The 12024-nt window shown below is 35.6% G+C and overlaps 1 protein-coding gene across 10 annotated transcripts in view; it reads right to left on the reverse strand.

Annotated features, from left to right (window-relative positions):
• The window catches only part of myo9aa (myosin IXAa), a 158012-nt gene that overhangs the window by 112119 nt on the left and 33869 nt on the right, over positions 1–12024 (reverse strand). For all 10 annotated transcript variants that reach the window (XM_067400226.1, XM_067400223.1, XM_067400222.1 and 7 more), the window contains exon 2: positions 3244–4161. In XM_067400226.1, coding sequence (XP_067256327.1) covers positions 3244–4086 — 843 coding nt within the window. In that variant the 5' untranslated portion in view covers positions 4087–4161. The remainder of the gene's footprint in view (positions 1–3243; positions 4162–12024) is intronic.

Here is a 12024-nt window from a genome sequence, read left to right on the forward strand (position 1 = left end):
TGTGAGTAAAGAGGAAGAGACGTCTGTGTGCTCGGCCACTCCACACGCTCCGCATTAATCAGTAATGAGCAGATCCACAATCTCACTCTACAAACAATTAAAGGCCGTCCTCTCCACTCAAGAGCCATTCAGTCGTGCCAGATGGTTGGACATTAATCCATATGCTTAAACATTAGCCTTTTGTAAGCATGTGGACGGCAAGTCAAAAAGTCAGAGATTATATTGAGATTATTAGATTGAAATTTGATGGACTTTTAATGGGCTATTTTTGGACTCATATTAATCAGTGACATCCCTAATAGTAACTATATTAATGAAGCTACATATCTTCATTGTTGTAAAATAATCAACTATATTACTTGGCAGAAGACATTTGAGTTTTGTGTGATTAATATTAATAAAAAAATGGACTTAGTGTCTTAAGAGGCTCGCAACAACATGACAAAGCAATAGGTAACGAGAGGCAAGTTGCATTGATTTTATCATGGCCTCTTACGGTTTAGGTAAGCTTTAATAAATTAAAATTAAATTATTATCTTTTTTAACTTTAAAATTAAAATTTAAAAAACAAATTCGTCCAGTAACAAAATCCCCTTCCAGTAAACTATACACAGAAAAGCCACGGTAACTTCAATAATGTTATCAAAACAAGATCATGTGCTTCTTGGTGACAAAAGGCAAGTGGAATTACCGGCATCGCTGGAATCCACAAGAGCAGCTTTAAAACGCGTTCTTTCATGATGGCTGTAACATTGTATCACATGACCTAGTGTATGCCTTTCTAAACTATCATCACTCAAAGGCTTATCTAGCTCGCTAAGCACGCGAAACTGGAAGCAAATCAAAGAATGTGGCAATTGCACACAACACAATAACTTGGTTTATTGAAGGTGTGACGCTGAGCATTTCAAACAGAGGCCCGAGAGCGGGTGACTCTCAGACCTCAAAATGTCACGCCTCAGGACGCACAGAGACAAATGACCAGTCTTTCTGTTCACTCTGAAACTGAAAGTGCTGCTTGGAGACAAAAATCACAGCCTGAACACGTTTAGTGTTTAATTTACAGGTACCAAGCGTGACACGGAATAGCAACCAACAAAATGTCTTGTCACATGTCGCAGTGGTTTAGGACGAGGGTCAGGAATTAACTTTTCCATTAAGGGGCGAATAGATGTATTTTTAACCTATTTTTATAATTACCTTATTAATTGTATTTGTGTAAAATAAGTATTTCAGTCAAACAGAATACTTTAAACTGTTACCAACAAAATGTTATCAACATCTTTAAACTGCAACAGAAGCTGCATCTGACATGGCATTTATATTTCACACAGACTGGTTAATGCTGCTCAAAAGTGGCAAAATGTAGATACCAAAAATCTAAATATACATGAAGTATATAAATTATAAAACTAAACTGAAAAGTTTGTGTAAAGCTGTAATAAAATCTGAAAGTTATAATAGCTTTAAATTTAGTGGAGTGGAAAGAGAAAGACATTGCTAGTGTTAGATGTTGCTAGAATTAATAAACATATTGCTAGCATGTTTTAGCACTTTGCTAGCATGAATTAACATCTTTTTAGCATGTTTTAACAAATTGCTAGCATGAATTAACATGTTGCAAGCATTTTAAACAGGTTGCTAGCATGTTTTGCACATTGTTAACATGAATTAACATTTTTTACTAACATGTTTTAACACATTGCTCATGTTTTATCACATAGCTAAGATGAATTAACATGTTAGCATTTTTAACCACATTACTAACATGATTTATCACTTTGATTTAACATGAATTAACATGTTAGCATGTTTTAACACATTGCTAGCATGAATTAACATTTTGAAAGCATTTTTAAACTGGTTGCTAGCATGTTTTTTCACACTATTAACATGAATTAGCATGTTTTGGTAACATGTTTTAACAGGTTGATAGCAAAAACATTTTAGCACAGTGTTTCCCATACTTTTTAGAGTGGAATATTTGCTCCATAAATTGACTTTCCAGTGCATTTATTATCTTTATAAATACCTTTACATCATTAATGTTTTAAATAAAATAAAAAGTTCAATAGTAAAATATGCAATGATGATAAAAACGTGAATGAATTATCGTTCATTTAATTCTTCCCCATTTAAAAATAACATTAAATCCGAGCATGTATTTCATGGCACAATGCTCGGATTTAATGTTATTTTTAAATGGGGAAGAATTAAATGAACGGAAAATCTCACGTACCCCCTGTCTCAGTTTGGGAACCACTGCTTTAGCACATTTATTAATTAACATATTGTTAGCATGTTTTATCATGTTGCTAAGATGAATTAGCATGCTTTACAACATTGCTGACATGATTTATTACTTTGCTAGCATGAATTAGCATGTCGACAGCATGATTTAACATGTCGCTAGCATGTTTTAATACATTTCGAGCATGATTTAGTATAATGCTAGCATGATTTAGCATGAATTAACAGTTGCGTCCCAAATGACACACTATGTAGTGCGTAAATTGTATAAGGTTATTTTGTCATTTAACAACGGAGTCTGATACCCCCTCCTCTACGTAATTAAAGCTGCGACAGTTGAATGCATGAAGTGTAAACATTCCACACTTCGTTTTTTCCGTTAATTTAGTGCATCATCCGGGTATTTAAAGTGCACTTTTTCTTTTTTGGATTTTCAGTGTGAACGCACTACTCACACTATTTGTACTTAAAAACGTTATATAATAGTGCATAAGTACGCAAATTGGGACGCACCTAACATGTTGCTAGCGGGATTTTGCATGTTGTTAGCATGAATTAGCATGTTGCTAGCATGATTTTTCTCATGTTGCTAACATGTTTTACCATGGGCTGCCAACACTATGACAAGAACATTACTGTTGATTATTGCCCTTGATATTTTGATAAAGTTTGTTAATTTTAATACATTAAAAAAAAAAAATACTTCTGTGTTGGAGAAAATGTGGCCTATTCTGGCTAAACACAGACAAAAGAAGTTAGAACACAGCTCTAAATGTAATATTGCAATAAACACTTTCATTTTTCACATTTCACTTTAATCCTGACAGCCATTTTTGTTCATTCTGAGGGTATTTTTGTCCCCGTTCATTTCCGACCCTGGTTAGGACAGAATGTAAGGCTTAATAAAGATCAGCGCAAACCTATAAAACGTGACCTATAAAAACCACTGCCAACAACCTTGTGATATTATTAATGAACATAATCAGCTCTTACCTCCAGCACTGGTCCGGCTCCCAGAATGATCTGCTCCACTCCACTAGCAAAGCCCTTCTGACTGAGAGCCGTGAGGTGGTGGATCAGGAAGTTGGTGCTTTGGGTCTTGCCCGATCCACTCTCCCCAGAAATAACTATGCATTGATTCTGCTTACTTTGCAGCATAGCATGGTAGGCCACGTCCGCCACCGCATAGATGTGCGGCTCCAGCTTACCCAGCTGGTGATTATCGTACATCTTAACATATTTGGGATTATAGATAGGCAGGAACTTGAAGGGGTTAATGACTATGAGGATGCTGCCCACGTACGTGTAGATCTTCTCCTGCTTGAAGCGACTGCGCAGGTTGTCCAGCAGGGTCTTCTCGTTGAGATTCGGCAGGTTACAGAGGTCATCGAAGTCCTTCGGCAAGGGCTGCGGCAGGAAGCCCCGCTCCACCATGCGCCGCCGCTCTTCCGTGATCTGCAGCCACATCTGCAAGTTGCCGTAGTGGATGGAGCCGTCGAGGTTCTTCTCCCGCAGCAGGAAGCGGTAGTCCTCGCCGCTGAAGCGGTTCTCCAGGGCCATGCGAGGCCACAGCATCATGCGCTGGACGGGACAGTCGGTGGGGTTGAGGATCCATTCTTCCCCACCAAACTCCTTCACTTCCGCCAGGACGTAGCATTTTGTCCGATCTAGCTGCAGCCGGTCAATGATTTGCTCGATGACCTCGGCGGCCGAAGTGACCTTGCGGGCGGTGATGGGGCAGTAGATAGTGCCCTCGGCGATGACCCCTGGGTAGATGCGCAGGGTGAACTCGGAGTCCTCAAAGCGTCGTCTCCCGCCAACATCATGAACACTCATATTGGAGCAGCAGTTTCCATCAGCACTCGCTGTACATCCTTCAAAAGGGCCGGGAACTGCTTCAAGACATTACAACTGCAAAAAAAACAAAAAAACAACGAGAATATGAGTGAAAGTAAAAATTAGTGTTCAACTGGGTTTTTCAGTGGTTGCTACCAATTCCTTGATGCGCATCAAAAAAGTCATGTAGCTGCGTCCGAAATCGAAATTCAAAGAATTCGAAAAGCAGTAGGTGAATAGTCCCCCGATGACCAACTACTTCCGGCATGATTCTGAAGTGTGCATTCGATGGACACTTACTATCCCATGAGGCCTCGGGGGACGATTTGTGAATGGAGGTGAAGCGACACAACTGACGCCGGTAGATCATGTGATAATGACAACGGATATAGTATGTCCAGATTACATTCATCCTAGGGCTGGACTATTAATCAGAGAGTAATCGAAACCGAAATTCAGAACCTCTAACCAACGTAATTTTCCCATGTCGGTTATTTCGGGGTTTTTTTAAATCCGGTTAATACTTCCCACTTAAAAATATACTACCACATGTGTAGCTACGTGACTCTGCCGGTAAAAGCAGAGTCAACACACAGAGACGGCGCGAGAGCGGTGAGCCTTGCATCTTCACTAAACTGTCAGTTGTATGTGTTTTAAGGTTTGTCAGTTTAACGATTTAGACGATCGGATGTGCATTATTATTATCGAGCTACCGTGCTCGCGCAGCTGCATTGTGGCACGAACACTCATGCAAACAGTAGCTGCACAAACGTGAAAAACGTGCATTGAGGAGTAGAAACTAGTTGTCAGCGCTGTCCTGTGATTTATCACTAAAGTAGCTTAGAAACTCAAAAGTTATTATAGCATATATTTTCTACATTTGAAGGAACTATTTATAACCCACAGCTTCACAATTAATCGAGAGACAGTATGACTAATTCACACACGCAATCGCTCTCATTACATACTTGTATTGTGGCAATTTATATTTATCTGATTTGCAACGAGCAGAAATCTGTAAGAAATGTTACGAACATAGATAAAATAACTGCTGAAAGCAAGCCATGTCAGATCACTCTTTTAAAAGGAAAAAATATCCCACCTTTAATAGTCAAGTAAATTTACAGAACAAACCTTGTAAGTGAATTACGAGGGTAAAAAACAAACAAACTAAATAATCGAGGTAAAATGTTGGATTAATCAAGGTTTTGATTTTAGGTCATAATCGTCCAGCCCTAATTCAACTTACCCCCATTCATACTATATTAGAACACTTTTGTATCGGTCGAAAAGTAATTTCACATTCAAATGCAGTACCTACTCAGTACACGATTTCAGACGTAGCAAGGTGACACTGTGCGATGAGATGCTATAACTAGACTAACCAGCGGACCGATCTCATCGCACATCATCTGAAATGCCTGAGCAAAGTCTGTCGTCAAAGTGCTTCGCTATTATTACCTTCCAGAACCATCTGGAAAAAAAACAGCAGGAATCTTCTTCCAAAATGTGTTTAATGCTTTTCATCTGCGCTCTCTGTGCACAAGTAACTTAATATAAACGAACATTATTATATACAGTGGTTTCTCCTACTTTTTTTAGTGATATTTGGCACCAGTTTACCCTAACTCTATCCCACCCTAACCCTAACCCTTTATTTGCAAATGTTTTATGCGATATTCCTATTTTGCTCCAAAGTTATATTAGCAACTTTGGATGAAAACATAGCCAATGTTTATTTTGCAAGCTGGACAATGTCTAAATCCGATTTGAATATTATATGAGACAACAACATTTTGAAAAGTAGATGAACTGTAGTAGTAATTTTGTATAAATCATATTTGATACCCATTGACCAATCTCTTTAAATTGGTAACTAACATTGCTGTTAAACAGGTTCATCAAGTAGGCACATTTATCAGCTGATGACAAAATACTGGAAAATTAATTTGTGTGGGCAGCATTTCCCAAAAACTAGTTAGCCTAAGTAGATTGTAGACCAGTGTTTTTGTAGCATCACTGAGATACTGTTATAGTTTTTATTAATATTTTGAATCAGTTTTTTATTTTTATATTTTCTGTTTTCATTTTAATTTTCAAGTTTTAGTAATTCTGTTGTGTTTTTGTCATTTGTAAAAGCCTGTTTACACCAAAGACGATAACTATAACGATAACCATAAAGATATTGATTTAAAAATCATTCTACATGCAAAATAAGAACAGATTTCACACCGATTTCCTCTTTCCAGATGAATGAACGATAAAAACATTGACAGCCAATCAGAATCCATCCTGCTTTGTAATTTTATTATTTTTTTTCCCCCTCAGATACTCATAATCTGAAAAAAGTTTTGGTTCCGCATAACAATTCAGGTTCCATTAAAATACGTTCATATTCAAACTCATACCCAACCGCAAGAAATTTTTCGATTCTGGTTCCATTAAAATTATCAAACAAATAATAAAAAATAGTGGTAAAGAATAGGGTTGGATATTGTTTGAATAGTATTTCCGATTCTGCTTATCGATTACGATTCTTATCGATTCCTAATTTTGATTCCAGCAAGGTAAAAAAAAAAAAAAAAAAAAAAAAAAAACTTCGATAACATTCACATTTATTTTACGTCTCATTACAAAACGTCTCATGAACAGAAATCCATTGGCTAAAAACACTTACACAAGGAACCTATGGTACCATAGCAAAAACAACTTAAACTTGAATAAACTTTAACTTTATTAAAGACAAGTAAACGCTCAGTAATGAACAAATAAAAAATTAGCAAAACGCAACAGATACAACTGAACAAATATACGAAATATGAAAGATTTTTTTAGTTATTCAGGTTCAGAAACTAATCAAATGTAAAACAACACTGCACTTTATAAATTAAATTTTCAATAGAAATATATAGTTACAAAAGTGATTCAGCCAAGAACAGATGTCTTTGTCTTTTGTTGTTTGATTAGTGTTATTATAGAGACGGCAGCAGGAATGTTAGGCTGCTGTCACTTTAAGAGCTGCACATATCCATTCAAGCGTGAGGCGACTCGGTTTTCATGAGTAACAGTATAGAATAACATTAAAATCAGATTTTCTGTGAGTACGTTTTGAATGTGTGTGTAGCATGGAAAACAGCGCACAAGTCATTTGCCCTTGAATGGTTTAATTCGTATTAAAATGCACACAGGAACCGATAAGCAGAATCTAAATGCGCGTTTCTTATCGAAACAACGGTTCTTGTTAATTTAGAACCGGTTTTCGATACCCTTCCCCACTCATACCAGAGTTCATTTGGATCAAGAACCAAATTTCTTTCTTGTTTGTTGCGCACCAGGGTATTCACACTTAATCAAATGAACCACACTAACAGAGCAATCGCACCAGAGTTCGTTTGAACACACCCTAAGAGATTAAAACAGACTGATTTATCGAGAATGGACAGATCTGTGTCTCAGTACACACTGGGTCACTATCTGCTCTCAACAGAGCACAGAAAATAAACCCGCTGCCAAAATCACCAGCTGCCACCTTCTCCAACAGACACACAATAACTTGATTCACAACCGTCCACTTAATAATGCCTGAATAGTCTCCAAGGGTTACTATTCATGACAGAAGGACTGTGTATACTGAAGCAAAGAAAAAACATGGCAATTACTTTGTTAAATTGCTATAAACATTACATAAATGTTGGTGTTTAACATAAAACATCTGATTTAGCTACTGAAATTACTCCCACAGACCTGCATTTGTTTGAAGTTAACATATCAAAACTCTTTCAGTCTTGATATGTTAACTGAGGGCAGAGGCTATCTTTAAAACAACAACTCAACGACTAACAGCCTTCGGTGGTTCAATACAGGCGTCCGTTTAGTAGCAGGGCTTTATTTATTTGTGCTTGTGAGGTCAATGTGGCCCCTGTCCACTGGTGCCCGTCTCTCATCAGGAACTAATGAGGCTGATATCTGGAGTCCAGCCAGCGCTCTCAGGTGCAGGGACAGGTCTCACTGAGGTCCCTGTTCACTTCTCTATAGTAATGTTATTGATTCAACAGACACATGAATCCACACAGGGACATTTGAACACACAGAATCGTGTTGGACGAGCGAGAAGCTCGTATTTAGACATCTTTTAAACATCAGGATTGTTTTAGAGCCTTACTGCAGTCCAAGACTTGTTCAAGTAGAATATTTGGACACCATTTGTGGAAAAACAGCTGTTAAGAAAATGAAGACCAGAGAGTGTCAAAACTAACAGATCCTGTCATCCTGTAGCTGGTTTTCAGTACACTGCACGATATTGAAGAAAAATGCGATATGCAATAACGCGTTAAATAATGCAATATTCAATATTTCGATACGATAATGTGTGTGAAATAAATTTAAATTATATTTAAATGTGCTGTCAATTAATAAAAAAATAATAATTAATCGTGATTAATCGCACCTAACATAGTATTTAATATATTGTAATAATTTCACATTTAATCTCTAAATTAATGTAGAAACAACAGACAGTATATTATCTGATCTAACAGGTAGGAAATATACAGAAATTAAATAGTTATGAAACACTTCATTGTATTAATTATAAATTAAATATTGATTAATCCTTATTAAAGCTTATTAAAGCTAAGTTAAACTTTGATTAACATTAATGCAGTTTATTAGGCTGCTGTCACTAAGATCTGATGCACATGACGCGGAACTGACATACATCTAGGGCCCTATAAAATCAGTTTTATTTTTTCCCAAATTCCGTTTTTTCCGTTAAAATTTTTCTGGATTCCGTTTTCTTCCATTTTATTTATTTTTTGACTCCATTTTAATGGTTAAAATAAATTTTAGTAATCAAAAAGCATGTCTAATTTATTGAAATAATGAATCTTGTCCAATTTACCAACAATTTAATAAAAGTTTAACAAAAAAATACATTTTTTTAGGGCTCTACGTTTTATTCTTTCCCCTCAAATTGTTTTTTTTTACCAAATTCTGTTTTCTGGATTCCATTTTAATGGTTTAACTCCATTTTAATAATCAAAAAGCATGTCTAATTAATTTAATTCTTAAAAACTTAATTAAAAAAATATATTTTTATGATTTTTTTTTTCTCCAGAAGTTCTGTTGTGTATTGAAATTTTTCTGGCAATCAAATGAACACATACCATTTAATTTATTTTAATCATGAAATTAAACTTTTGTCAAACAATGTGCTGCACAACAGAGCTTTACTGTTCAAATTAAAACATGGAAGAAACACTTAGATTATTGTTTTAAATATATTGTAATAATTTATTGTTAAATTAATTTATCTAAATTCTACTGTACAACAGTAATATGTTTCTGTCAAGTTAAATCGAACATTTATTTTGACGGTTTGCCTAGAGCTTTGACTGTTTCTGACGGTAGTTTTCTCAAATGCTGATGAAGTGACTTTCAGAGCAGCTCTGGAGATGAATTTGTGCGTTCATATAGTGAGGCAACAGAGGACGAAAACACCGTGAGCGTCGCACGTGCTTCAGCGTGCGTGCGCCCCCCGTGATTGTGTGTGAGGTAAATGAACTGCACTTCAACATCATTCATTTCAGAGGTACACAGGCATGCAGGATTCATGTTTTTTTGTGGTTTAATATTCAGTCACTAGTCTATATCATGATTTAATTGATCGCGGAAATTATAGGGCCCTATACATCCAATGTCCTCACAACTCTTTACAGTCATTTAAGAGTTTATTTTAATACTGTGCCTGTGACAAAGCAGACATTTTTGGCATAATTTTGTGCGTTTTTGTCCGTTCAAGCACAAAAGAGAATTCAACGCAGCTGGCGCGCTAGTTTTGCCATCTTATTGCACTTGAAGGATTTAATAGCACTTGAATGAATGACAGCATGATCATATAATGTAACATTAGCTAAAAGATGACAGATAAAAACCATGCTGCGTTAATTGCATTAAATATTTTAAACACGTTAAACTGAAAAAAATAATCGTATGCGTTAACACGGTAATTTTGACAGCCCTAAAGTTTTACTGTAGCTTTACATAAAAAGTAAAGCTTTAGTGCTTTATACTGATATAAAAATGTAATTTTAACGGTAGTGTAAAGCAGGGGGGTTTAGGGTTTCAGGTAGGTCTACATGAGGTTTATTTGACAACAAATTGAACAATGAAATGTAAAAATAAAACACTGCTTAGTCTTCATTGTTTGAACTAAATATATACTGATCTTATTAATACTACAAAAGTCATGATTTTCTCTTTGTCTTTTGTTGTTTGATTAACATTAATGCAGTTTATTAGGCTGCTGTCACTTTAAGAGCTGCACGGATCCAATATATTGTGACAAGCACACTTTCTTTCTCAACTGTTATGTGAATACTCACCAAGACGGGCATTTTGACATAATTTAGTGTGTATTTGGATGTATAAGCTGCGGAAGAGAACTGAATTAGGGATCATGCGCTGTCCGAGAGGCGGCTTTCTGGGCGTGTGAGTACTTCACTTATTGTATTTAATAACATTATGCATGTCACACGTATATAACAGTCATGTGTCCAGTCTGCCATCTGTGTCAACCTAAAACTTGGACTTTTTGTAATCTTTTGGAGTATTATCGCAAGCCATTGCAATTATAGCAATATGTACATTTGCAGTATTTTGATCATTTTGATATTTCATGCAGCTCTACTGGCTACATTTATAAACATGCAGCCTTTTGTACACTGTGCCGCATACAATGCATAATATTCTTTTAACCGTATGTGAAACAGCATCAAACTGTAATATCTTGTCACATGACCTCATTACATTGCATGTTCAATTCAGTGAGAAGTGTCCAGCCATCATCATCTAGCAAATAAATCCTATTACTTGACATTTATAATCCAATTTTCAAGATGTTAAAAATCAGTGTTGATTTCTAGGGATGCATTATATATTGGTATCATATTTCATGCATATATACATGTGCACTCAGATATGAATACACAAACACATTAACATCCACACACACACAAATACATCTGATATTTAAGCATGCTTGCTCATTTACACCTATATTTACATTAATAATAATAATAATTTAACCTTTCTGCATCAATTTCAAGTTACTCTAAGGACCCTTAAGGAAACTTAAGTTTGGTCTCATTTTAAAGAAGACCACTGGCAGATTAAAATGGTGCCAACTGGTTAAAAGCTTTGCCAAACAGTGCTAAGTGTAATGCATTATTAAGTAATTAATTACTGTAATTCAATTACTTGTCCCTTGAAAAAGTATAGGGATTACTCTTAATCTTTCTGTAATTTAATCACTTACTTCTGAAGTAATTGCATTAAATACTGAACAACTCCATATAAAACAATAGTGGATTTAACATCAAAATTTAAAATCTAATGTTAAAATGTTTTTTAATGTTAGCCTCTGGCTAACACTTTATTTTGACGGACAACTTTAGACATTCGCCCAACTATAAGTAACTTTGCAACTACATGTGAATTTGTACATTATAATGTTGTGACACCTAAACTCACTTTAAATCTATTAATTTCTAAGTTTTATTTGTTTAGAGAATATGGAATAGAATTTTAACATTAGCTATTCATCAGTCATTGACCAATATGCATTGGATTGTGGGACACACAAAAAAAATGTGTATACTTTATAGTGTGCATATTACATTCTGATAAAAGCAGTATGCCATATAATATTGTAAACATTATTTTATAAATTGTAATATAATTACATAATAATACAGTAATTAACATAATATTATATATATATCCATACATGGTAGTATCACTTTGTGATTTTTGGCTCACAGCACAGCATAAAATGCACAAACAAACACTTCAGTGCACTCTGTAATGCCTAACCAGATTGCATAGGGAGCCATAAGGAGAGTATTAGAGGCGCACTTCGCTGAGCTCTCGGAGGATTTG

This window comes from Chanodichthys erythropterus, chromosome 11 (genome assembly GCF_024489055.1).
Source record: "Chanodichthys erythropterus isolate Z2021 chromosome 11, ASM2448905v1, whole genome shotgun sequence".
NCBI lineage: Eukaryota > Metazoa > Chordata > Actinopteri > Cypriniformes > Xenocyprididae > Chanodichthys > Chanodichthys erythropterus.